This window comes from Setaria italica, chromosome V, assembly GCF_000263155.2.
Source record: "Setaria italica strain Yugu1 chromosome V, Setaria_italica_v2.0, whole genome shotgun sequence".
Taxonomy (NCBI): Eukaryota; Viridiplantae; Streptophyta; class Magnoliopsida; order Poales; family Poaceae; genus Setaria; species Setaria italica.
In genome coordinates, this window is record NC_028454.1 from 38,488,474 (window position 1) to 38,514,193 (window position 25,720).

The 25,720-nt window shown below is 39.8% G+C and overlaps 2 protein-coding genes across 4 annotated transcripts; both read right to left on the bottom strand.

Annotated features, from left to right (window-relative positions):
• Window positions 1-87: 87 nt before the first annotated feature.
• On the bottom strand, window positions 88-18,957 carry LOC101753134 (inositol hexakisphosphate and diphosphoinositol-pentakisphosphate kinase VIP1). 3 transcript variants are annotated; one of them, XM_012845808.2, is made up of 31 exons: window positions 18,684-18,957; window positions 18,510-18,569; window positions 17,888-17,934; window positions 17,510-17,593; window positions 17,213-17,276; window positions 16,706-16,859; window positions 12,586-12,656; window positions 11,874-11,978; window positions 11,663-11,755; window positions 11,423-11,497; window positions 10,472-10,566; window positions 10,172-10,378; window positions 9,975-10,074; window positions 9,814-9,884; window positions 8,836-8,914; window positions 7,734-7,892; window positions 7,412-7,454; window positions 6,817-6,899; window positions 5,664-5,726; window positions 5,513-5,587; window positions 5,026-5,148; window positions 4,553-4,791; window positions 4,406-4,450; window positions 3,946-4,012; window positions 3,545-3,616; window positions 3,219-3,460; window positions 3,090-3,147; window positions 2,478-2,645; window positions 1,782-1,856; window positions 1,444-1,659; window positions 88-538 (listed from the first exon to the last, which is right to left on the bottom strand). In XM_012845808.2, the coding sequence occupies exons 1-31, from the start codon at window positions 18,765-18,767 to the stop codon at window positions 479-481; spliced, it is 3,177 nt and encodes a 1,058-aa protein (XP_012701262.1). In that variant the 5' UTR covers window positions 18,768-18,957; the 3' UTR covers window positions 88-478. The 3 variants fall into 3 exon arrangements, with proteins under 3 accessions (XP_012701262.1, XP_004970171.1, XP_022682814.1); XM_004970114.3 differs by having other exon boundaries at window positions 88-541; window positions 18,684-18,956; XM_022827079.1 differs by lacking the exons at window positions 88-538; window positions 1,444-1,659; window positions 1,782-1,856; window positions 3,090-3,147 and having other exon boundaries at window positions 2,490-2,645.
• A 2,042-nt stretch (window positions 18,958-20,999) lies between these two features.
• Window positions 21,000-24,322, bottom strand: LOC101753538 (ultraviolet-B receptor UVR8). Its single transcript, XM_004970115.3, has 7 exons — window positions 24,039-24,322; window positions 23,115-23,270; window positions 22,764-22,922; window positions 21,969-22,130; window positions 21,751-21,882; window positions 21,448-21,660; window positions 21,000-21,352 (listed from the first exon to the last, which is right to left on the bottom strand). The coding sequence occupies exons 1-7, from the start codon at window positions 24,262-24,264 to the stop codon at window positions 21,189-21,191; spliced, it is 1,212 nt and encodes a 403-aa protein (XP_004970172.1). The 5' UTR covers window positions 24,265-24,322; the 3' UTR covers window positions 21,000-21,188.
• Between the last annotated feature and the right edge of the window lie 1,398 nt (window positions 24,323-25,720).

Below are 25,720 nucleotides of genomic sequence, written 5' to 3' on the forward strand. Positions count from 1 at the left end.
CTGTTCCAACCATTTATGCCAACCCAAATGTGGGATTTTTTTCCCTTTAACCCAGTCAACATTACTTCTAAGGAATTGAGCATCGTATCAAATATGCTGAACCAGTCCCAACATCATCAAATAGATGCAGATTGAGTTGTTCAGGGAATTTTAATCAAAACTTTTGATTAAACTCAGATTAGTATGTTCTTATACAACACCCAGTTAAACGCTTTGAAAAATGGAGCATATAAAAAGCAAAGTTTTGGTTGTATATTGCGCAACTGGGAGATGAAAAACAGAGCCTTGATTACACTATCTGCATAACATGCTCTGCTGGCTTTATGTTGATCTTCCCGCGCCATGGTGTCTGCAACCCTAGCTGTCCATGAGAAAGTACTCGATAAATTTCCATCTGTTGGTAAACCATTTGAGTGAACTTTCCAATTAAGCCATATGACAACTCAGCCAAACTGAAGCCAAGCTGGGTGGTTACATGCTATTCCTGAAGCTTTTTTGTCTTTCTTTTTGATATACCACTCAGCATATCTGAATTATGCTGCTGCAAATTTGAAATAAGTTAAAAATAAAATCAGGTAGAATCCAAGGTAGTAAATCTCCAAATGGAGAGAGAAATGAAAAATCAAACATTTCAATTTTTTTGTCAAAACATGACAGCTGAATTGTGTCAGCTGTTCAAATAGGAAAACAGCCATGCGATAGCATCTGTCTGATAGATTCTTCCTAGGTGGTGTCAATATGACTGGTTGATTGCCAAAAGGGGTAAACAATCTTGTAATAATTTCTACCTGGTTTTCACAGAATAAAAAATGTTATTACCAATAGCTGATTGAGCGTAAGTTTCGTACAATAACTGGAATTTTTTTGGATCTCCCAAGCTAAGTTGGAGATTCTGAAAATATTCCGTCAGATTGGTTTCTTTCATGTATAATCAGCATTAGTATTGCCACACAGAATCAGACGGTTTCACATGGTTGATGGGAAATCATGGCCATATTGTTGTAATGTTCCTACTCCATTTGTTCCTTTTGTCTTATACGAGGCTAAAGAACATGTGATGGTGCCAAGGTATGATGGTAGCCATAACTGGTTGGTTTCCTCTTTTTGAATTTTCAAGACCGTGAATCCAAATTTGATGTTTGGCATACAAACTAGAGGCAAACAGAAGCATTTAGGCATACAAGATGATTTGAGAGTGAGCAGTCTAGTGGGTGGACCTACGGGGCTAATATCCTGAAAGAAATGCCAATGCTGGTTCTAGTTTCCAGGCTGGTAATCAGCATTCTTTTTGGAACCCTAGTACTGATACCATAAGGTTATATCAGATATTTCTAAAAGAAATAACGGTTTACTACATCAATATAAAGCAGCCAGAATAAAAGGCAACACAAAGAAGCTTTGTCCACTGGTGGTTGTGTTCATAGTAATAGGGCTAGAGATTACCAATTTTCCTCCTTGTAGTTGGACATCCTTGCAGAAGCGGACTGGAAGAGGTTGAGAAGGAGCAGCTGGAGGAAAATCTTCAGCTGGCATTGCGAATGGACGAGTCATTTTATCAAATTTGTCCAAGGTGATATATGATCCAACTTCCTGCAGCCTCTCTGGCTCCATAATTGGCATTGTGTGGTCACCAGGTAACAAAGATGCTTTGCCTCCACTCTGTATGGATACATAAGAACAGTGTGGCCAACTGGTCATGTATGCATAAAATACATTTTGTAAATCATTAAAAAAATATTGAAATGAACAGCTTTCAAGCATTTGAAATGAATAAATATTACCTCCAAGGAACTTATATCTGCACCGCGACTAAATGTCATCTCTATACGGAACCTCTTTGGGTGTTCCAAAGGTACCTGCGATGGCCGTGTCATTGGAGAAAGAATCAACATTATTCAATATTTGATGTGCCTGTCTGCCTGTCATATTTTCTAATAGCTCACGTTTTTTAAACTATGAGTAGGGAATACTATCATAGTAAAAGTCTTAAAATTAACAAATGAGAATAAAAAATATTAAAAACTGATATAGAAGATCAACTGGATTTTAATTTCTAATGCCTTGGTTTTCTTTAAAGATGAGGACTGTGGACATGCTGAGTTTCATAACTGGATTGTAGCAAGAAATGGAAACTACATAGCTATTTATTTATAGGTCGATGAAGTTCGAAACACTTTTTTTCCAAAAATTATACCACTTTTTTTTCTCGAATGACGCAAGAGAGCTGTGTTGTATTTCATTAAGAAAAGGAGAAGTACAAAGGAGAGGCAGAGCTTGCTCCTAGAACACCCCAAACACACCCAGGAACTTTAGTTACCGCTAATGCAAAACACTAAAAAGGCAAGTAATAGCATTTTTTTTTGCTAAATTAGACAATGAATGATTGGGTTGGTGTCTCTCTTAGGTGAAGTTGAGATGTAAACAGAAGAGGGAATAGATATAAGGGTTTATATGCATGAATAGGAAAAGTGCAGTACCTCTGTATTTTCAAACATACGCAACACAATGTAACTCATGTAGTCGAGTTCTCGTGTTTTAAGTAGTCGATCTAGAGAACTTCTGCAGACAAGACTCTCTTCTCCGTTCAGAGATTCATCCAAATTGCAATAGCGAAGTACATTCATTAGAGAGTGTATATGTGATTCCTGCCAAGAACAGAATCATGAGTTCCACTTATGAGGAGGATAGGACATTGTAAGAAGGAACAAATACTTTGTGTCCCAAGCAAGTTGGTTAGGCTAGAGATGAAACCTAACAAAAGCCACCAAATACAGTATCTCTACAATATAATTTTTTAAAAAAAATACAAGGAAGGCACTTTTCAGCAGTTTGTATTTGTAGGGTAAATTCTATATTTGATAACCACCGCAATATGATCTAGTCATGATAATTTGCACAATAACATACATGTGTAAATATTTTATTAGCACTACAATTTTTAAGCAAAATATCACTTCAAAATGTTCAAATACTACACTGGCATGGTAAACCGATTTGGATGGAATTTTTGAAATGCGAAAAATGAATAAATTTTCCTTTTGAGACTTGCTATATGACATGGTTGAAAATTTGCAGATCAGCTACCATACCGATGTAAAATAGAGCCTTGTTCGGACACGTCGCTCAGGTTCAAACACATTGGCATATCTGCAATAAACTTATTTGATATGTTGTACGTACAACTAAAAGAAACAAACTGGAATTGCTTGATAACTTACTTTGGATCCAGGCAGTATTTTGTTTCCTTGTGGGATTCATCTAGATCAATCGACTTCTTGTTAGAGCGAGATCTTTCAAAACATTCATTCCTAACCTCCTCATAGTAACACCTCTCTTTCCGTTTAACAGATGACACTGCCTTCGTATCATTATGTGTGTTAGATTCGGCAGCAGCAGCAGTAACCTCTCGCCTCGTGTTATGGAGGTCAATTAGGATCTTTCCCAGTAAACGGCGTGCTATCTATAGGGAATGGCAGAAGAAACAGCAACATGATTATGGTAGAATTTGAATAAAACATGCAAAATGTAACCCCTAGACCAGTACCTTTGAGCCAATTTTGAGTTTCTGCTTTGGATTTATTCCATATTCATTTGGAATGACACCATCAGCAAGCAACTGAATGAAAGAATAATAACAAAACAGTTAGAAATATTAGCAGAAATGAATTAAGAGCATTGGTATGAACACATTCACAACCTAGGATTCAATTTATGCATCTTACACTGGATATGATGATAATATATTTAGTAGTGCAAATCTAATGTAGTATTAAATGATATAACATAAAAAATTACCACTCACTCTGTCACTTGTATGTCTAATATAAAAGAACAAAAGATATCTTCATCAGAACATCAACAATTTATTGAGCATACATAAATTAGTCAAGATTTCACCTTACTTTTATCAGTGGTACATTTTAAAGGCATCAAAACGTGATTCACCTGAGAAACTTTGAAGAGATCACTCAGGCCAGTAAGGTTGAGATGTGAGTTATGAAGAAGGTCATACCTATCATACAAGAACTATTATTAGGAAGATAACACATCAGTATAAAGATGAATATGATATAAAGAAATGAAGAACTGTCAAACTTGTAAGACTTCAGTTTACATGACTACAGATAATGAGGCAAACGGATTAACTAAGTTACCATATACCAAATACAAGAAGCTATGATTTTCCTTTATACTTCAACATGATCTTGCAATATTTGGTTGAAAGAGAACTGGAAGATATGTCACAAGTAGTTTTGAAAAACGGTGCAGAATACTTTGTTGGAAGTTGATTCTAAAAAAACAAATGGACCTGGACCTGAATATAACTATAAAACATCTAAATAGCGCACACGAAAGACTCTTTTACAAAGGGAATACATTATTGATGGAAACAAAAGCAACCTACTTGCCAGAGTCATATATATCAGGAATTTGCGTAGTGTCAAAGCGCCTGCATCATAGTAAAAAAATTGGCAATGGTTACACCAGGCTGCATTTCCTTTAGAGAACTTCAAGTTTCAGCAAAGGATGCCCAAAAGAATAGAAGACATACTTTTTCCTTTCATTGTAGAGATCTCTCTCTAGTTTCTTCCAACGGGCAAACATCAAAAGAAAGCTTTCACTGCCACAAGGCAATCCAGTAGAAATACGATCCATATCAATTTCTGCTTTTCCCAGTGCTTTTGCTTGATCATAAGGATAATTCGGTGAATCACTATCACTTGCAGCTTTCTCATCTTCATCATCAGAAAGCATCTTTACTTGCACAGTTATTTGTTTTGTCAACTCAGCCTGATAAGACAATGCTAACTTTTCATCATTACATTTGTTTTGATACTAAAAGTTACTGCAAAAGCAACCCATAGAGGTCACAATATAGTAATAATTCTCAGTATAGTGAGCATTCATAATGATACAGTATAGAATAAGAATTCAAGTGGAAACAGAAACGTCCTCTATGAAGATTTCAACAACAGTAAAAGATGCATGAAAGAGTCAGATGTTTCTTCTATCTAATGTTTGTACCAAATTTGTGAGCAGCTGAGCAGCATTTTCAGGAACTCCAGCTCCATCAACCATCCATGGGAATTCCACAGGCTCATTACAATTTACAACTTTTGAAGATGTGATGATATCATGCAATTGAGCCTGCAAAACATCAGGTATCTTTAGAGACATAGTAACAAAGAGTTTGTAAATGACCCATATCTCAATGCAATGCTCACACAAGATCATACGCATGGAGATGATTCCATTCTAGCTTATTTTCACATTTGAATATTACCATACATGGTTCCATTTATTTTCTCAATTACTGTTGGGGCACACATCTTTTGATTCAAAGATTAACTGATTACGTCATACTTAATTTTTTTACCTAAATTTCACATTTGACTTCATTTAAGAAATTGGTAACTCTAACTCCATTTGACCCCTCCTGGCACACTATTTTAAAGCTTGAAAATTGAAAGTAACAATTTCTTAAGTATGTGTAACAGCGTCTGAACAATACCTTCGCTTCATTTATGTAAGTAGTACCATCCTGAAGTCCATCTAGCATGGACGAGTCCTTACTGACAAGCGAAACCTGGAGATTGTAAAATCAGGTGAATTATGGTCATGCTTTGCTCCAACTGACTTAGATTTACAGAAGAGGAACAGACCAGGATTGGTGTTAACTCCCCCTCCAAATCAAGAAGGCCTTTTGCAAAAGCCGCAGCAGACATCTAAGATACAACAACTACCATTATGTAAGCAGACAATCCAGAATTCAAAGTACAAGAAGAATGATGGAAGACAGTAAGGGCCGGAAAATCAGCTCTTTTCAAAAATGGATTATGCTGAGTACTCCAAGCACATGCCCAGCATACTTTTTTTTGGATGCCATGTTATATTAGGTTCAATGAAACGATCCTATTTTAGACGAACCATTTGGGAGTTTATAACAGGGCAATACTAATATATTTTCAGTATTGCAACGTCAGGTGATCATGCTTACACATTATCATTTATTACAAAGTACAGTCTGCAGTGAACTATTAGAACCTAATCACTTCTGCACATGCAATGAAATATTATAATCCGGCGCGGCACATAGGCCACAAATGCACTAAAACATACACCTAACAAAGACTTGCACAAGTATATTTGTATATGAAAGGCAACTGGACAACCTGCTACTAGCTGATGTTGACCATACAACTGGAGATCTTTTTTTAAAAAATGTTGTCATAGTAATTTGGGGGCATACTATGGATGTGGACAACACCCATACACACCCTGTCGGTGTTTTATACCCGGCAACGTACCGAGGGGTATCCCGAGGTAGTAGATTGGTTGGTGGGGGATCGTCGGACCTGGAACTCGAAGGTAAAAGCGAGGACACAAGACACAGATTTATACAGGTTCGGGCCGCCAAAGTAGCGTAATACCCTACATCATGTTTGGGGTGTTGTATATTGCACCCTGCGCTTGGGTGTTGTTTGGTGTTGCGGATTTGGTCATTTGTTGTGGTTCTATGAGGTCTTCACCTACTGATCTAGGGACCCCTGCCCTCCTTTATATACTCCAGGGGGCGGGATTACTAGTCGGTTACAAGGTAGGAGTCCTAGTAGGATTACAGAGGAATCCTAGTAGGAGTCCATCTTCTTCCTTGCGGGTACTGGGGATCTATCCCCGACACACCCCTCGGAAGAAACGGATTACATTCTCACCTGATAGAATTTGAAGAAAACAACCTGTCCTCACAACCTAATTAATCTTCCTTACCATTCATTTCTGATAATTAAGGGTCCCAAGAGATATACTACCACTTACCTGAACACGACCTTCATCTGAACTGTATATCTTCAGATCATGCCTATATGTACTGTGGAGGCGAAGCAATCCTGGTCCTTCACCTAGAACAAAAAGGTTGCACAAACTTAACCAAAGAGGAAGAGGCACCAAATAAATGATAAGACAATGGTATTATCCATTCAAGGAAATGGAGATGACCTGACCTTGCTGTTTTCAGATAAACAGCAAAAGACTGGCAGGAGAACAAAAAGAGAAAAGAAAAAGGACACAAGAAGGGTATCAATGATCAAGAATCGGCTGCAGTTTCAGTAAAGCAGCGGAACTGAAATTACCAGACCTATCACAGAAAAGACTTGCATAAATTTTCAAGCGAGAAGTTATTGACTTCAAATTGATAGCCAAGGGGGGAAACTGAAAGTGTCGAGATTGGAAGATATGGTAAAGACTAAGACAGAACGGATGTGATATAGAGAGGTTTAGTTAATCAGTTCAGACACGCATTTCAGCTAAACCCAATCTTTTGACCCAAAAATAGTCCTCCAGAAACAAACAGCAGGACAGTGAATATAGAAAATTTGATGTAGCAAATTGACCAAAGTTTAGAAGGACATACTTGGATACATATTATTTCTGAAGTATCTTCCCAATTCCTCTGCCTGTGCAATCAATTAACAGCATCCACAAGAGGAATGGAGCGTTATAAGGGTTACTCAAAATAAACCAACAGCTTATCAGGTGTGTTGCATATATTTCAGAGCATGCAAAAAAATAATGCCAACTTGGCAACTTGCTAAACTAATAAATACGACACCCAGATATGACCCAAATATCATATAATGACTCCTGATACCTAATTGAGGCTGCAGTGTCCATTGCGTTTGCCAAAACATAAACCAAAAATTAACAAAAAAAATCAAAGGGGAAGCAAACTCAACCTGCTTCCTTCCTGCATGAGTTAGAACACCACCATACTTAAGAACCATTAGGGCTTCAACTGGATACTCCTCCTCCCCTTGACTGTTATCTTTAGGAATGCGGACCCAGTTTGATGGCTTTAGCTGTACCTTCCTATAGATACCTGAAAAATGTCCACCCTGAAGGCCATAGTGAAACTTATGTCTCAGAATTTATTATACAGTTTAAGAATATAATAATAAAAGAATAAAAAATTGCAGAGAATACATGTACAAAAGGATAGTAGGTACATCAAGGAAGAAGCGCAAAAAATGGTCAACAAGTCACAGTGAAAGGGCTTCAATTCTTTGATCATTCTAGTGGCTTGGTGTTTTTGGAAGCATCATAATGCTTGTGTTTTCAATGGAGCTACACTACGGACCCAAGAATTCACAGAATATCTTGCAGGAGGGGCAAATATGGTGCTTCACCGGTGCAAGGGATCTTGGAGCTTGTATCGGGCCTAGTGTGTTGTCATTTGGTTGTTACAAAGATACATTCATGTTTATATTTACTTCAATTAAAACAACCTTTTTCTTACAAAAAAAAATGATATCACATTTCAGCGGCAGGCAGTATTTATGTTCAAAGATAGAAAGATTTGACTTAGGACAAAGCTAGAATGATAACTAATGTGAAACGGAGGGAGTACAAAATAGCTGAATCTTTGTCAGGAGCCAGTGATTACCTTTCCGTAACACCCTGCTACTTGGGTACGACCAAAACCATATCAACACTTGTGTTCCATCTTCACTTTACCTAGAATAGCTAAGTCTGTTGGGTATGGATGGTTCTCCAAACCAGATTTATTTGCAACTCTAAGAACTATAATACTACTGTGGGGCTAAACCGACTACTACCAGGCCAAATATGACAAATGTTGTCTAACATGTTACATTTTCTTCCATAAAATAGCTTACTAGGAAACAAAGAAGCAGGTATTCGAATTGATTTACACACAAATAAATGCAAAGGTATCATAAACTTTTGTGCTTCTGTTGAACTTAAATCAGATATGCAAATGTGCACCATCTACAAGGTCATCAGTATATAGCCATGTTAATACTAGTGCAACTATTTTACCTCTTCAAGGACGGCTCTAACTTGGCGTAGCTTCTCCGCGTGCTCGACTTCAACGTCACTATCACTTTCACGACCAGATCTAAAGTTTATAGATAAAATATTCATTGTATTGAATACATACAAGAGAAAATACTCATGAATGTGCTTCATATTTCAAAGGCAAGAACAGTAATGTAGTATTACATCAGTCAGACAATTATCAAATATCAGTAGAATTCAGAAGATTAACCAAGATAAATCCTGTTGCATATAAATAGAATTCTAATATCCAAATGTCAAATTATGTCTGTGAATTATGAACTATGATTTGATCGATGCAATGTTTCTTATAATAAAAAGAGTGGACATTTTTTGTAACCCTTGGATAGTTTGCACATATAACTGGCAGTATCTTATTTTCTGTGTATGTAATAATCACTTGTGCAATTGGACATGTTGGGAAATACACAACATCGAAGATAGGATTATGTCATCAAAAGTTTTTGAAGCCCTGATTGAGCCACCTGATAATTTCTAATGTCCATACATAAAGCCTACTCAGTGTCATCAGTGCAAGTCCCTTTCAACTTCTGTTTCTTGTCTGCTAATATCTTGATTTTCTATCATCTAAGTCATCCTACTTATAGTGTCCTTTAGGCTCCATTTAGAAGTGTTGGGAAATTTTAAAACTATGTGATTTTTTGTAAGTAGCAGCCTTATATTTTGAATAAAAAATATTATCAAATATGACAGACATATTCCAAAAATACTTAATGCAGCACAACACAATAATCCAATTCTCAAGTCAAGTTGCCACATCATAAATGTAATGCCACACATACAGGATCCTAAAAATGTGTGGGAGCAAATGGCACAATTGCTTGGATGGAAAATAGTGAGGGTAGGAATCAGCTAAGAGCATATCGAGAGCCTGAACAATAACAATAAAAAGGTCTGCAGATCTTGGAGCTGAGCAATTTTGAAACTATGGAAACATACCTAGCTCGTGGAACAAGGATTCTTGTTGCATCTAACAGATCTTGGAGCTGCAAGGCGCTTTTAAGCTTTGCCTGAACAATAACAATAAAAAGGTTTGTGCAGCAAGCAAAAGAACGAACGCTGTAATGAACGGAAGTTAAAATGAACTCGAGTTCCCGCACCTCTGTGTGAGCCTTTCCACCATTGTATTTCAACATCAGCTTCAAAAGCTTTTCTTCAGTTACTTTTAGCTTCACCTTCTGCTTTGGTGTGCGATCCCCACTTGTATAATTTGAAGTAGGCACGCCTTTATAGTATCAGAAAGCAGTTTGATGGTTATAGGATTTGAGGAGCATAAGTTCTTAATTATTATACTTACTGGCGTATAACAGCTATGACACAGCGCAACTCTTCTGATGGCCTAGATATTCCAACAGTTCCCCTTTCATGACATCTCACAGAATCAGATGGTTGGGCTGGCTCACTGATTTTCCATGGAAGACTAGTAGGAATGGTTGATGAAATATGTGGAGCTTTCTCATCAAGAAACATTTTCCTCAGAATGCATGCGGCATCATCATAGTACCTGGATTCAGAAAGCGCTCACCCTCTAAATAAGATATAGTAAGGGCCCTCCAGTGTAAAAGGTCACATATTTGTCGTGACAGGGAGAACTTACTTGTATGAAGTTTTCACAAAACTCCAGCCATTCACATCACATACATAGGATCTTGCCTCTCCCAAGTCACACCTTAGAAGATCAAAGCCACACACCTGCAGAAAGAAATAATTGGGAAATCGGGACCCAGAAATTTTCCACATCCTCCACCAGTTTCCAGTAAACAACTGGTTAATAGCCTGGTGTCCATTAACGTCAATTTATCACAGAATTTGCTTTAATTTTGGTATAACTGTGACATTAGACGATATATCTTGTTGATTAGATATTAAACCTACCAAAACAAAAAAAATCAAGTTGGTTACTGTGGTGTAACCTAGATGCAGATAGATTAGAGTTTGGGCTCTGCTCATCCAGAGATCAATTCGAGCTGATGTAAAAAGCATCAAGAAGCATTGTTGTTATCATTCAATAATTGGGAGGTAACAAAGTAAGCCTTCAAAATACTCTTCCATTTTAGAGATTGATTCAATTATAAAATATGGATCATGTAAGAAGGGCATTACCCAATGGAACACTACCATGTTCTTGGTTTCAACTTTGTCTGACACAAATATGCGCAAAATAAGCGCCCCCCCCCCCCACCCCACCCCACCCCAAAATATATATATATATATATATATATATATATATGTATTGTATATTTTTACCTGACATTATATGGTCAATTCACAAGCCTTAATTTTGAAAAGATACCAACATTCGAAACCACAAAATTACTCTCCCTCACACCCTTGTCCCTCCTTATTGCCCCCTGAATATTTATGTATTTATATAATTATTTGCATAAGTGAACAATTCTACTGGTATTTCCAAGATATCTGAACAATATTATATTTGTCCAGTGGTATTTCACATCCCATAGGATAAAAAGTAAACATAAAGTTCTAATGTGAACTTCCACCATATAATACATACAGAGTAATTTGGTACAAAGAGTTTTAATTGTACCGCTTGTCTGAAGGCTTGGCAAACACTCCTTGCGATTTGTTTCTCGGAAGGGGTTAGCAGAACAGGATAGCGCACCTTCAAGCAAGACAAAAATTATAATGCAACAGTGCTACATTGTGCATGTAAAGGGAACAAACCCTTTTCTACATAAAAATGGTTTGAGTTCAAATCGGCATGCTGTAGAGAGGTCTAATCTATAGAATAGGACGATTCATGTCACAATAAGGCATGAAGCAGTACCTCTTTTCCATCAGAATTTCTCATGACAACCCCATCAACAACTGGAGACTTGCGTGCTTCAGCATGTGCATATCCGGGCCCAACTGTATAAACCTGGAACATGAAGGTTAGGTTCCATGCTTAGCACTTCTTTGTTTTTAGGATTAAAGTAGGAGAGGACACTTCTGTTCATAAAGAAAATATGAAGCAATAAGTCAGCAAGGTTTGCCACCTTGACATCTGTCCCTCCTGTAGGCATGAACTCCTCATAAATGTAAGATCCATCTCGCCTCACCTTCCTCACATCTGGATAAAACTCACTAGATCGATTACCGACCTATGTATGGATTTGAAGAATTTTGTCAGGTCAGAGCATTTTGGAGGACCTTTTTCTCGAACACACTGGAGATCTGCGTATCTTTGTATTAAGAAGAAGAAAAAAACGGTAGAGAACCCTTGCAATTGCAAACGCACACACCCAAACGCAAACATTTTGGAGGACTTTTGACGTGCGCATTAAGGATAAGATGAACAATAGGCATGAACCCATTCATTTATATCAAAGAAGTAGACTTAGGAATAGGATATTAGTTGAGAAAAATCACCACATATTGTGTATTGTTGACACCAACATCTTATCGTTTATCTAACAGTACACTACACTGAACACACATAAAAGATGCTAGACACTGGAATTTTCCTGAATATAAGTCAGTGAGGAAACTAGATTGCATCAGTTCAGGAACAAAAGTGGATAAGGATAAGCAAGATATTAGAACATAAAGCAGATCACCTGATTGGTTATTTTAGCTTATGTTGTCTATAACTGCTTTAATATAAGAAATTGTTTACGAGTGAACAGAAATATTGAATATCATGCAAGGTGACCATATTCATATCATAGCTATGGTATCAACTCAAACTTAAAGGTAATGGATGATCACCTTACGGAACAGTTCTTTCATTCCACCACCAGCTGAGCTAGGATAGTATATCATTATATTATGGTCATCACCTTCATACAATAACAATTGTAAGGAGCGTAAACTTGTTTATTCTATTAGTTTACAAAGATACAGTAGGATATAGGTGAATTGCAGTCAAGAGATCAGTAGTTTTGGATATTATTGGACATATTTTGCATGCATTAATACTGACTAATTCACATAGAGAAAATATCCAAATAAAGACTTCATTACAGAATAATTGCAGAGTTAAAGTTTTCACAGTGGGGGAATGGCGCTCCCTCTCCTCTCCGCTCCGCCCCTAGCGCGCTCCCTCGCCCCCGTCAACCTCGCCGGTGCTGCATCCACCCTTGCTTCGCCCTAGCCACCTAGCTTACGCTCCCTATGGCGCGGCCCAAGCTGGTGGAGCTTGAGCACGATGAGGAACTGTCAAAGCTCGTGAGCAAATGGGACTTTAGCGTTGGCAAGCGTTTCCAAGATAAGGTTCATGCTTCTCTCTCTTCTTCGGTTCATCATCCTTCATCCTCCCCCCATGGATCTTTCTCGCTGCTTGCGGTTTTCCAGCGATACACCTTCAGATTGACGGAGGAGACCATCAGCTTGGCTCTTCATGCTTGTCTCGGGGGAACTCCTGCAGGTTTTCATGTTTCGTATGTGCAAGACAGGCACTTCCGTTTTGTGGTTTCCAGTAAACAAGTAGGTTTCATGGTGTGCGACCTCAAAAGAATTATCACAGACCACTTTGATGTCTATTTCCATCTCTGGTGTGATGGAGGAGCTTCCTGGGTTTGTGAGGCAAGATGGTATAGAGAAGAAGCTCAGAGCTGGAATGAAGTATCATACAAGAAGAAGAAGAAGACTTCTCATGGTAAGAGGGTCACTTTCAGAGACCCCATTGTGCAAGATTCACCAAGCAAGGTCAACACTAAAGGAGACGACCAGAATGTCAAAGTCATCCGGTTTGGAAGTTTAGCTTGGGCATTTGAATACATTCATCAGTGTCAGCAATCAAAAAAGGAAATTGTGATTCTGAAGCACTTTGAAAAGGCATTTGATAAAATAGAGCACAGCACAATACTGGCAATCCTCCACCAACTTGCATTCACCCCACAATGGTGTAATTGGGTTCAGAGATTGTTTGACTCAGGCAGTTCATCAATTCTTTTAAATGGAGTCCCTGGCAAAGATTTCCATTGTAAAAGAGGTGTAAGACAGGGGGACCCACTGTCACCCTTACTTTTTGTGATAGCAGCAGATCTCCTACAACACATCATCAACAAGGCCCACACCCAAAGCCTACTCAGTCTTCCAATTCCATCAACAACCAGCAATGATTTTCCCATCATTCACTATGCAGATGACACTATTCTAATCATGAAAACTTCAGAAGAGGAACTTCTATGCCTCAGAGAGATTCTGGAAGAATTTTCCCAATCAACTGGATTGAGGGTCAACTTTCATAAATCTTGTCTTGTTCCATTAAACATTGCACCTGAGAAAGCAAATGATCTGGCCAGAACCTTTGGATGTCAGCTAGGAAGTTGCCATTCACATACCTAGGACTTCCACTAGGCACTACTCGACCCAAAATTGAGGACTTTGCTCCACTGATGAATCAAATGGAAAGAAGACTGTCTGCAACCTCCACTTTCCTGGGACTATCTGGCAAAGTAGAACTAACCAAGGCTGTCCTTTCTGCTCTACCCACTTACACCATGTGTACTCTGAAACTCCCTCTTGGTGTAGTGAACAATTTGGACAGAGCTCGAAGAGATTGCTTATGGAGAGGATCAGATGTCAATGACAAGAAGAAACCACTGGTTGCTTTGAAGAAAATATGCAGGCCCAGAACCAAAGGAGGATTGGGATTAAACCTCCGAAATCAAAACAATGCTCTCCTGCTGAAACATCTAGACAAATTCTATAATAAGAAAGATATTCCCTGGGCAACTTTGATCTGGGAGACATATTACAACAATGGAGAGGTCCCCCATGTAGCAGCAGATAAGGGGTCATTTTGGTGGAAAGATGTGCTAAAGTTATGTGATCTCTTTAGAGGAGTTACTACTTGTACTATTGGAGATGGGCAAAGTATCCTTTTCTGGGAGGATACATGGAACAACAGACTGCTAAAAGAGTCATTCCCATTTCCCAAGACTTTATAGCTTTGTAAAAAACAAAAACATTTCTGTGGCAAGTTCTTACAGAACAATTATATACAACAACAATTTCATATCCCACTCTCAGCTGAGGCATTTCAAGAGTTCCAAGAGTTACAGGCAATCATCCAAGGGCTCCAAGTACAGGAAAATGAAAAGGACAGTTGGCACTATGTGTGGGGTTCCAGCAACTACTCATCTAAACAATTCTACAACCTACCATATAAAAACATCAGACCTCCATCACCTTTCTTATGGATCTGGAAGTCAAGATGCAGTAACAAACTCAGAACTTTTTCATGGCTTCTACTCATGGATAGACTGAACACCAGAAACCTTCTAAGGAGGAGACATTTCAACATTGAAGGAAGCAACTATAACTGTGTGTTATGCACGGGCAATATGGAGGAGACTGCTTTTCATCTCTTTTTCTCATGTAGCTTTAGCAGCTCCTGCTGGCAAGCCATTGGTATTGAATGGAGAAGAAATCTGGGACTCTTTCAAATGATGAAGAGAGCCCAGCAGAAGTTTCATCACTGGTTCTTCATGGAGGTATTCATAATAGCCACCTGGCACATTTGGAAGCAAAGGAATAATCTCGTCTTTGAAAGGAAAAGACCAGCAGTCGAGGACTGGATGTCCAATTTTATAGAGGAGGCAAGACTTCAAGCCCACAGAATCAAGGAAAACAAAAAACAGACCTTTCTTAACTGGATCAGCAATGTACATATTTAGCCCCAGCTCTTTGCTTCCTTTGAGGTCTTCCTGATGTTTTTTCCTTTTGGGTGCCCTGGTGCCCTTTGGACTCTTATCCGTGTACAGTTTCTTTCTTTTCCTATATATAATATATTTTACCACAGTGGGGGTCTCCCCCACTGAACAGTTTCAAAAAAAAAAGTTTTCACAGTAACGGAAAGTATGAGGTGTAGACCACAATGATAGAAACATACATTTGAAAAAAAAATAAGCTGTCTGCAATATTTGATTACAATAACAAAGACTTGATCCCAAGAAAGTTGGGGTAAGTTAGAAATGAAGGCCAACAAGAGCCAAAAAGGAGAATAAATTTGTAAAAAGATGTCCAAGAGAGAAAAAACTGTCAATCAGAATATCTATTAAATATGATGCTTAGCGAGAATGTCTGGACTCTGGAAGCAAAAAGGATAAATTTTATACAGTAAAGGGTCAAGGCTTGAGCATGTCAAAGATGCTTCAGCAGTCAAAAACTGTTTTTAAAATACCAGATAATATTTTGATAGATCTGTAGAACTGCAAGGTCCAGTGCACTTGTTAATGAGATATGGAGATACCTTAGAATTTTAATAAATTCCTGGACAAAAGCCTTAGACTTTGTTGGTTGGGCCTTGGTGTGTTATATTCACATGTTTAGTTGCATACTGTTTATATGGCATGTATTTATTTCCTTTCTCAAGAAGTTCAAATAAAGCATCCTGCCTGACCTCAAGCTTAGTCTGTTGGGAATCACTCCCTCACTTTCTAGGTGTCTATCACAGACATACTCTAGTTTTCCTCTATGATGGACTCACACACAAGCACAAGTATTTTTTTTTTTGTGATGCAGGCCACACTGCCTTCATCGTTTTCTCACATATATATAGCTGGTACAGGGCTGCAACCTGCCCATGATATCCTCCTAATTAATGCAGTCAATGCCCACATGATCTGCATATTATTCTTTTGTAACTAGAAGCTGAAATCTAGCTAGCACTAATAGCAATGAACCTAGACACTAGGTGAACCTGGACACACACAGGATTCTTCCCAACATAGCCTTCTTAGCCCTGTACCAATTTTTCACTTTTTTGGCATGCATGTATTGAGCCAAACGAAAATGACTGCTGCTCGTCCAAGACAGAATAATCAACAAGAATAGTGCAAGAAAAGGTTATTACAAAACTTATCAAATTAAGAGCTATTACCATCAATGGGTTTCTCCACGAAAGGCTTGCAAAATCGTTTCCCATGAATCTCAATAAAATCATCATCCTCAAAAAAGTAGTTTAGTTCTTCATTAGGGTACTCTCTTCTGACAACAGCATAGGTTGGAACAGGAACCCCATACAATTTAAGTTGCTAAACAGCAAAAGAAAATGAAGAAGGAACATCAACATTTTGGAACAAGATAATGTATGTTTGGACTGTAGTACAAGACAATAAAACTTTCATGTAAAAGTTTGCAAACTAGGAAGAAACAAAATAGTCCCTGCTGTTGGTTTCAAAATAAAACGAGACCCTTCAGTAAGTACAGTTGGATCATAAAATCATCTATTGCCATGAAACCAACCTAGAATATCTGCTAGCAAGTGACATTTATTTATGAACTTATCTATTGTTGTCCATTTAGTTTATATTGGCATCTCCATAAAAAATAGAAAGAAATAATCCAGCTTAAAAGCATCTAACAGAAACAATAGTAATATTAATACCTGATATACTTTGCTGCGGTCATGGAGGAGGTATTGTGGGGCCAACTCATTGACCAAAAAAGACCTGAAGAATAATATCTAAGAAAAGTTACTTCATCAAATCATAAAATTCCTTAGGGGGTAAAATGAGTACTTTTTCTTAACAGGGTAACTTTCAAGATGGTGTTCTAAAACGGAAAAAAAACATAACCATAACCTTAGCATAGTTCCTTTAAGTACTAGAAAATACTCAATCTAATGTACATTTAGATCCAACAGTTTACAAATGCCACACTTGAGTCAGGGGAGGTATTTAACCTTCGTAAAGCAGCATATTTCTCTGCCTTCTCTAGTGGATACCCAGATGAGTAAAAGGCAATCAGACAATCACATAAAGGCCAACTGCCAAAGAAATAGTAACAGTTAGTATAACGAATTAGTAGTTTAGTACCAACTTAAACTTAGTTGGCACCACCAAATTCAAAAATTCCAAATATTTTGAACTGCCGGACAGATAGTGTTAGTTACTTGCTTAGCTATTAAACAGTCATGCTACAGTAGTAATCCATTAGTATCCTAACCTCATTCTTCAAGTAGTTTTTGACTGCATAATTCACTACCTAATTTTCACCAATACACATAAAATTAACAGCCAGACTTCTTATAAGGCTTCCTCTTAGCACTTGTCTGACATACCTTTCAATGGGATCTTGAAGGATCACTTTGTCACCAAAAATTATAATCTGCAACCATAAAGTATCAGCATATTGTTTTAACCTCTTTATATTAGGTACAATACTGTACAACACAGATAGTTATTGAACTTGCAGGGGAAATAGTTTCATATCTCAGACATTTTAACACCAACAGGGCCAGACAAATAAACGTATACCTGGCACATGTACCTTCAGGCTTCAGCACTAATAAGTATAAACTAAATGGTCCAGCTTCTTTAGGGGAAAAAGGTAAAGAAACCAGAATTAGGAAGCAAAACGCTGGACCATGACATGGTAGGCTGGTAGCATATTCATGATGTTACAAAATGACAGGCAATCTTCTGCAGGAGATTTAAAAGTTTCATGGGATGGAACAATGTAACTTCCAAAAATCAACCTTCCAACTTCCATACAGCATCTTATTTCATATCATTTGATAAGCAGCTAAGCTTGGATTTATGTGTAAAAATATTGTTTTTCCGTCCATCATTGTATCCGTTTTTGTTTATTATTATTATTTTTGTAAAAAGCACGAACAGGCAGTCAGCAAGAAGAGGAACGCAAATGATAATCCGCCGGAACGACCCAATTCTGAGCCATACCTCGAACTCGCCGAACGCGCGCAGCCTCTCAAGAATCTGACCCATGGGAGAACACGACACCTACGGTTTTCAGCAGTAAAGAAATAACCAAATCAGTAACAAGAAACACAACCGCCAAGAACTCAAAATTTCGCCAAGAAAATCATTAGTTTCCCCAAAGGCCCAACCGCTCACCTTCTTCTCCATGACGCAGACACCAATCTTGATCTTGCCACCACTGCCGCCGCCGCCACCACAACCATCATTGCGCGACTCCATCCTCTCACCCCCTTGCCTTTCCGCGCAAAGAACAGACTATGATTCGAAAGGGAATGTTTGTTTCTTGGACATTTACCTTCTCACGACTAGAATCTCGGACGTCTTTACGCTTCGTGAAGGAGGGGAGGAGCGAACAGCCGAAAAGCCGGAGGGGATGCGACAACAGTGGCCAGTGGGCACTGCGTAATAAGGAGATTTCTCTCGCCATTTGTTTCCAGTTTTATAGTCAGAAACAGGAAAAAAAAAAGATAGACTTTTTGTGTCTATTTTAACCAGATTATATTTGTAGGGAGTATCAAAGTGCACATTGAAGTGTTCTTTTTTAAGGGTAAACTGTGGGGAAGTTTTCCCAGTACTTCAATTTTCATTAAAGAATAGCAAGACCTGAAAGGTTCCAAAAGAGAAATAGATATACTTACAGGAGGAGGGAGGAGGAGGAAGGGGAAGCTTGATGAGTAGGATAGTTACAACACGGTTACAACATTAAAGTGTTCTTGTTCACATACTTCAACATTGTGAGGTTCAGAATAGCCTAATAAGGTATTTGAATTCTCACTTTGATAATTTTGAATTATTCTCTTGTCCTTCTATTGAACTATAAAAAGTTTTATTCAGCCTGGATTCTGTGCCAGCCTGGATTTTTTTTTTCAAATCATTCTTTGCCACTATGTAAGGTGGCAAATGCATGCTCGGTAATTTTTATCGGTTTCCTGCTGATCTGCACCGGGTTTTTTTCCCTATAAGTTTGACACGAAAACATACTAGCTTTCAATAATTGCACCAAGTTTCAGAAAAAGAATGCAATGCAATTAAGGATTTTTAGGCAAATTTACGTGTCTGAAACCTACGTTTTTTAAAAAAAAAATGACCTCCCAATTTTCGGAATGTTATCCCTTCTTTACTGGAGAGAGCATTAGATGAGATGTGAAATTTGCACTATATGGGTTGCACGCAAGCTAGAGGACCATGAGATGCTTGTGACTTTGTATCTTTGTGAGAGAGAAAAAATTAAGATACGTACGGGCAATGAAAACATACCCACATGGCCGTTGACGTTAGGTCAAACACGTTACGCCGGACATTTTCTAGTCACGAACTCGTCTTATGTAATCGCGAATATAATTGGTGAGTGAGCAGTTCAGTTTACTAGGGAGCGTTTAGGTGTGGAGTATTTCCTTTGCACTGCGTGCGATTCTGTAGTTCTACTCGGACTTCCGGAGTGTGTTGAATAAACCGATCAATGCAGAGAATAGAATTCTCTGGTCACGAGTTTCACCTAGATCAATGCAGTCCTAATTAAAGCCTGGAGTAACTAGGAGGAGGGGTCAGACGGGAATGATTAGCAGGTTCCAATTTCCAAATCTTGGATGAATTTTCAGTCACTCTCACATTCACATCCCAATGATACGCACGGTACCCATCAAATGTCGCTAGGCTTCAAAAGTGGTGACACAAAAGGCTGGAGAATCTCTATATTCACCCGTCGAATCTAAAATCTTTACCCCCAAATCCAACGCTCTGCTCCGTTCAGCTGTTAAAAACCTGAAACAAAAATAGAGAGACCAAGTTGGAATATTTTATAAGAACATTCAGCCAGACGCCCAGAATATCCAGGCAAACGCTGCCGTTAAAGGACCATCCAAGATCAGGCGACACCGACCCGCGACACCATTGGCGCCCCCGTCCCCGTCATCGAACGTCCAGATCGTCGGAGGAACATCCAACCGGAATATCCCAAGGCAGCAGGCCTCGCGTTTGCCCGGGCATGGCAACGCAAATTTTCTGACCAAATCGTAGCGCCTACCGCAAACGTAACCCAGCAACGACTTCTTGGAGCCTTTCCTTGCTTCAACGTTCAGACTCTGTATGAGCACACTCCTCTTTGTTTTACTCTGGATTAGACTATTACCAACTACAGTCAACATGAGCTAACACATGGCTAGAATATGCGTGTTTTAGTTGAATGGGCCGTTTGGTCCCATCAAGAGTCGTGTGTATCCTCTTGGAGCCAGCAGATTAGCCTACCAGCTTTGTGTATGGCCGGATTGCTGTGCAAAGGCGTTGATTGCTGCTATCTGCTACCTTTGTCTTCATCGTATGGTCAGCAGCTATCAGCAGCCTCACCCTTTTGCAGATAGCATCCAGGGATATTGTTTTGTTTTCTCTAGAGAACCAGATGCGTCACTAGTGCATTGTATGTTCGTAGCCGTTCCAGAATATGGTTCGATGCAATGATGAATGCCCACTGCACGGCAAGCTCCCATTTTTTAAATTTCCGTTCCATCTTGTAAGTCAATGTGCAGCTAAAAACCAAAAGTTCCCCAATATTTGCTAAAATAAAAGCCCAGTTGGTAAAGGGGTCCATCTGGCCCAATCCTCCTGCGTACATCATTTTCACCAATAAATAAACTAATCTTGACACTATGCTAAGTCCACCGCGATGGTAAATCCACTCCCACAATAGATGCCACGCGAACCAGGAGAAACAGTTAGGTTAACTCTCTGAGGAACCACCTGGTCAGAGGTGTCACCCAAACCAAGTTGTCCATGCTCTCCCCAGCCCCAGGTGAAGACTGACCCGCTACCTGATAAGGAGGCACCAGCAATTCAATTAGTCAGTTCCATCGTGGATTCTTTTTTTTTATATGTGCACATTTCCAGCCTTTGGACAAATTTTTACCTGTTACCAAGGCAGAATGCTCAGTTCCACTTGCTATTTGCACCACCTCTTCTCCATCAATACAGGGAACCTTCTCCAAAGTTGACACAGAAGATGAACCATCATGAGAACTGCTTGTTGCACTTGTTTTTGATTGCTGCCCCACTACATTACCTGGCACAGGGTGATCACACTTCTGGTGGCGGTAAACACCAATGGTGAATAATTCTCCACCTGTTAAATACAAAATCGCAACAAATTGACAATGTTTCTAGAAAATGTTGTTCAATTTTGAATGAAACAAAATGCAGGCATACAGCATACCAGATAAAAGTAGTGCATGATGCCATCCTAATGCCACTTGAGAAATACTCAAAGAGGGGAAAACCGACCAAGGTTGATCATTGTCATGTTGCCCAATTAATGCTCTTCCCCAGATGTACAAATGACCATATTCTGTCGCATCAAACAGAAAGGAAATTATATGGTTCAAGACCAAAGAGAAGACAAGAGCTGATGACTACAGATTTTACAAGGCTTACCATCCAATGCAGCACTATGATCTCCATTGGCATATATATTTACTATCTTAACATCTCCAAAGCCATCAATTATTCTAGGAACATTATGTGATTTTTCATTCCTAGAAGTGCATTTACCAACTTGGCCTCGTCTTGCAGAGCCAAATCCGCACACAGAATTATCTGAGAAAGAGAAGATTAACAGTGTTATCAGTTGGTAAAGCATATGAAAATTCTTTTATAAGTATGTCAATGTATCAAGAGAGATGATTCGATCCTTAGTTCCCCATAGATCCAACACTAAGATCCAGGAGATAAACTAAAACCTCAAATCCCACAGTTTGATAATCGAATGCCTACAACATCTCATATACACCAGTAGTGGATAAAGGTAAAAGCTCTGAGCCTACAGTTCTGATGATCTAACAACTCCAACATTTCCTGCACATGCATAACATTGTGCTGCATGAAAAGATGATCTAACACCTCTGGTCCATGCCCCTGCTTCATATGACCTTTGCCAGGAATAGCATCAAGATAACTTCCACTACAAAGAACTCATTCAGCTCTTTTATTTGCCAGGACGATAGATGCATATAAGGTGGATGCCTAGAGTAATTTCCTATACCAAAATGTAACTTGGAAGATCCTAGCAATGTGAGGTTGGGAATGATTTGTCTCAACTCTCAAAAATGTTACAACTATAGATTTATGCATTATAAATGAGTCAATGCGGATGAGAACATGTGGTTTCTTAAAAAAATACATCATCAGTTTTCAGTTTTCCACCATAATAACTGCCATGGTTTTACTTACCTTTCAATAGGACAAGAGAATGGCGCATCCCTAGAGCAAGTTTCTCAACATGCCTTGAAGTGAAGTATGCCACTTCAAAAGGCAAGCTCCTAGAGTGGTTATCACCAGTGCCAAGCTGTCCAAATGAGCCATCTCCGCACATGAAGAGTTGTCCAGAATCTGAAAATAAGAACTAGAAACATCAAAGTAAAGCTCATCAGCAATTGTAATTTTTTTTTCAAACAGACAGTGTTATCACCAAGAAAAAATAAAGTGTTTTATATTATAGAAATGCCACTTAAATTATGTCAAACATAAGAGATCAAAACAAACATTAAAAAAAGGAACTGAAGAGCTGTATAATTAGGAGACCTGTAGCAAATCCAGAATGGTTCCATCCGGCAGACACACATGTAACTATATGATTTTCAAGGAACTTAACAAACTTCGGATGTGGTACGTTGTCCAAGTTCCCATGACCCAATTGACCGTGTGTACCTCTACCCCAAGTAAATACTTCACCAGCACCTGAAAATGTTGAGTCAACTGTAAGCTTGTTTTCGAAAATAGAGTAAACTGTGGCACATCAAAGAACTAATTCATGGCAGTTAATTTCTTCAGAAACTGGTGGAAATTGCACAGCATGTCTGGCAACAAGACTACAAGATCATTCTGCTTGAACAAAATCACTTGAGAGTTGAGAATTAGAGTTGTTTTCTCCAAAGTAGCAGCAGATGGAACAATATAGTGAAATGTTTAATCAATGATTACTCAAGAAAATGGATAGTGGAATGTGAAAATAAGAGCTACATTCACTATAATTGTAAAGTGTGGAGCTGTGTACGCAAGATGTTTTCTTAAATCACGTATTCAGATTCAAGGGAAGAGGGGATTTGAATTATGCAATAGAAAACATGTGTGTGCCAACCAGAAGGTCTTAGCTGTGTATATACAAATGCGAACTCAAAATAGTGGGTTTAATGTTGACCAGAAAGACACAGGATCGACGCCCTAGCAGTAGCTGGGCTGCTAGGAATTCAACCTCAATCTGCAACCAAACTGAGCTCCCTACATCCCTGTTTCTGAAGTTATCAGAACAAACTTTTCGTTCAGAAACAAAATTTCAATACTAGCAGTAGCAATGCAACAGCCATAATCGTCGGTGCTACAATCTCTATAACAATGACGAAACATGGGAAACCTGTAATGCCGTGATAAAATGTTCTTCTAACCAGACCGAATTCTACAAAGGAAGAGCCGGACACGGTGGAAGCTAGAAACTATAGCCGAGCGTACTTGTGAGGGCGATGGCGTGGGCGCCGCCGCCGGCGACGAGGGAGACACGGCCGCGGCATCGGATGGGGAGAAGCAGCGGCTGCGGGAGATGGTGGTCGTCGAAGCCACCGTTCCCCAGCTGCCCGTCCGTGCCAGCGCCCCAGCTCCACGCCCACTCCGCCGCCTCCTCCTCTCCCCGTCCCTCTTCCGGCGCAGCGGCCGCCCCAAGCGCAGCCGCCGCCTCCATGCCTAGCAAAGTCCAGTTTCCGCTCGCTTGGCCCGTGGGCCGTGGCGCTAGCCGCTATTCTACTCGTGTCACCTGCCCGAGTAGCAAGGCGACGGTGACGATTGTACGAGACATCATGTGTGTTTCCTCGTGTGTGATTTACCAGGATTTTTAGGGGAAAATCTATTTTATAATCCACTTTATTCGCTTAACCAAATCATGGCTCAATTTACTACCTGCTATTTTGATGGGTCTAATTGACCTCCTAATAATGATGTTTGTAATTTTGTTCTCTGCATAATATAGTGTGTGTTAATAAGGACATATTTTGTGGGCTGAAGTAGGGCACTATATCTTTCGCCATTAGAGAAATATTTTTAAACATTTTTTGCCATGAAAACATTGTATTCTTATAGTTAATGTAGTATTAAATGCTCATGACCTGTGAAAACAGTCGATAACATCTTAATGTATTTCTTTCTACATGGCTAATGCCTAAAAATTACCATCTATGATATGGATATCTGACAAAAAATATTCGAATTCTATCCGCATCCGTACCATTTCCATCCCTACATCTATCCATGTGAATGTCTACATCCTGATTTGCATCGGTAGGTAGACAGAGTTAGGGTGCGTTTGGATGGGAGATAATGTAGAACGGGATGATCCCGTCCCAGTTTTCCGGGATGGGATGATCCTATTTCATGTTTGGTTGAATGGGATGGGTCCGTTCTAATTTTTTGTTTGGTTGGAGAGATTGCTGTAGACGGGACGAGCACCGTTTTCTCCTTCTGTTAGACACCGTTCGTGGGGTACCTATCATACTAACTGCCATCTTCTTCCTCCACCCTGGTTCCGCTCGTGGCACCGTTCTTGGGCTCGACGTTGTGCCGCCGGGGGAGCTTGCCCCGGGCGCGCCGCCCGTGAATCGGGCCCCGCCGGCCTCGAGCCGTCGCCCGCCGGATCTCAGGGGCCGTGGGGGAGCTCGCGCCCGCCGGTCGCGGTGAAGCTCGCCCGCGCCAGCCGTGGCGGATCTCGCGCCCGCCGGCCACGCTGGCCCCTCCGCAGCGGCTCCCCCCCCCCTCCCCCCGCCCCAGCTCTGCCCCTCCGCCGGTGGTTGGCCACCGCCCAACCTCGCCCCCTCCGCCGGTGCGGACGGACGACGCGTGACGGGGGCGAAGTGGGATGCCCCCGTCCGCTCGTTTTGGTAGATGGGGGCATCCCGCATCTGGAGGGTATATTCCCTCATAGGGATATCCCCGTCCCACCTGTCTCCAAACCAAACACGGGACGAAGTGGGATCGTCCCGTCCCGTCCTACTTCGTCCCTTAAACCAGGTTCGGAGACAAGGAGTGATGGGACAGTCCCGTCCTAATTTTTCGGGATGGGATCGTCCTGTCTGATGTTTGGTTGAGAGGGATGGATTCATCCTAGTTTTTTGTTTGGTATGATCGATTGAAAATGAGGGACGGAT

Coding starts and splice junctions, on each gene's coding strand:
- LOC101753134 (XM_004970114.3), bottom strand. CDS start 18,767: ATGGAGTCGCGCAATGATGGTTGTGGTGGCGGCGGCGGCAGTGGTGGC. Junction 17,594..17,887: donor CTTCAAGATCCCATTGAAAG/GTATGTCAGACA, acceptor TTTCTTTGGCAG/TTGGCCTTTATGTGATTGTC. Junction 5,149..5,512: donor CTTACATAAATGAAGCGAAG/GTATTGTTCAGA, acceptor GATGTTTTGCAG/GCTCAATTGCATGATATCAT.
- LOC101753538 (XM_004970115.3), bottom strand. CDS start 24,264: ATGGAGGCGGCGGCTGCGCTTGGGGCGGCCGCTGCGCCGGAAGAGGGA. Junction 21,883..21,968: donor TCATAGTGCTGCATTGGATG/GTAAGCCTTGTA, acceptor TTGATGCGACAG/AATATGGTCATTTGTACATC. Junction 21,353..21,447: donor GCATTCTGCCTTGGTAACAG/GTAAAAATTTGT, acceptor CCTCCTTATCAG/GTAGCGGGTCAGTCTTCACC.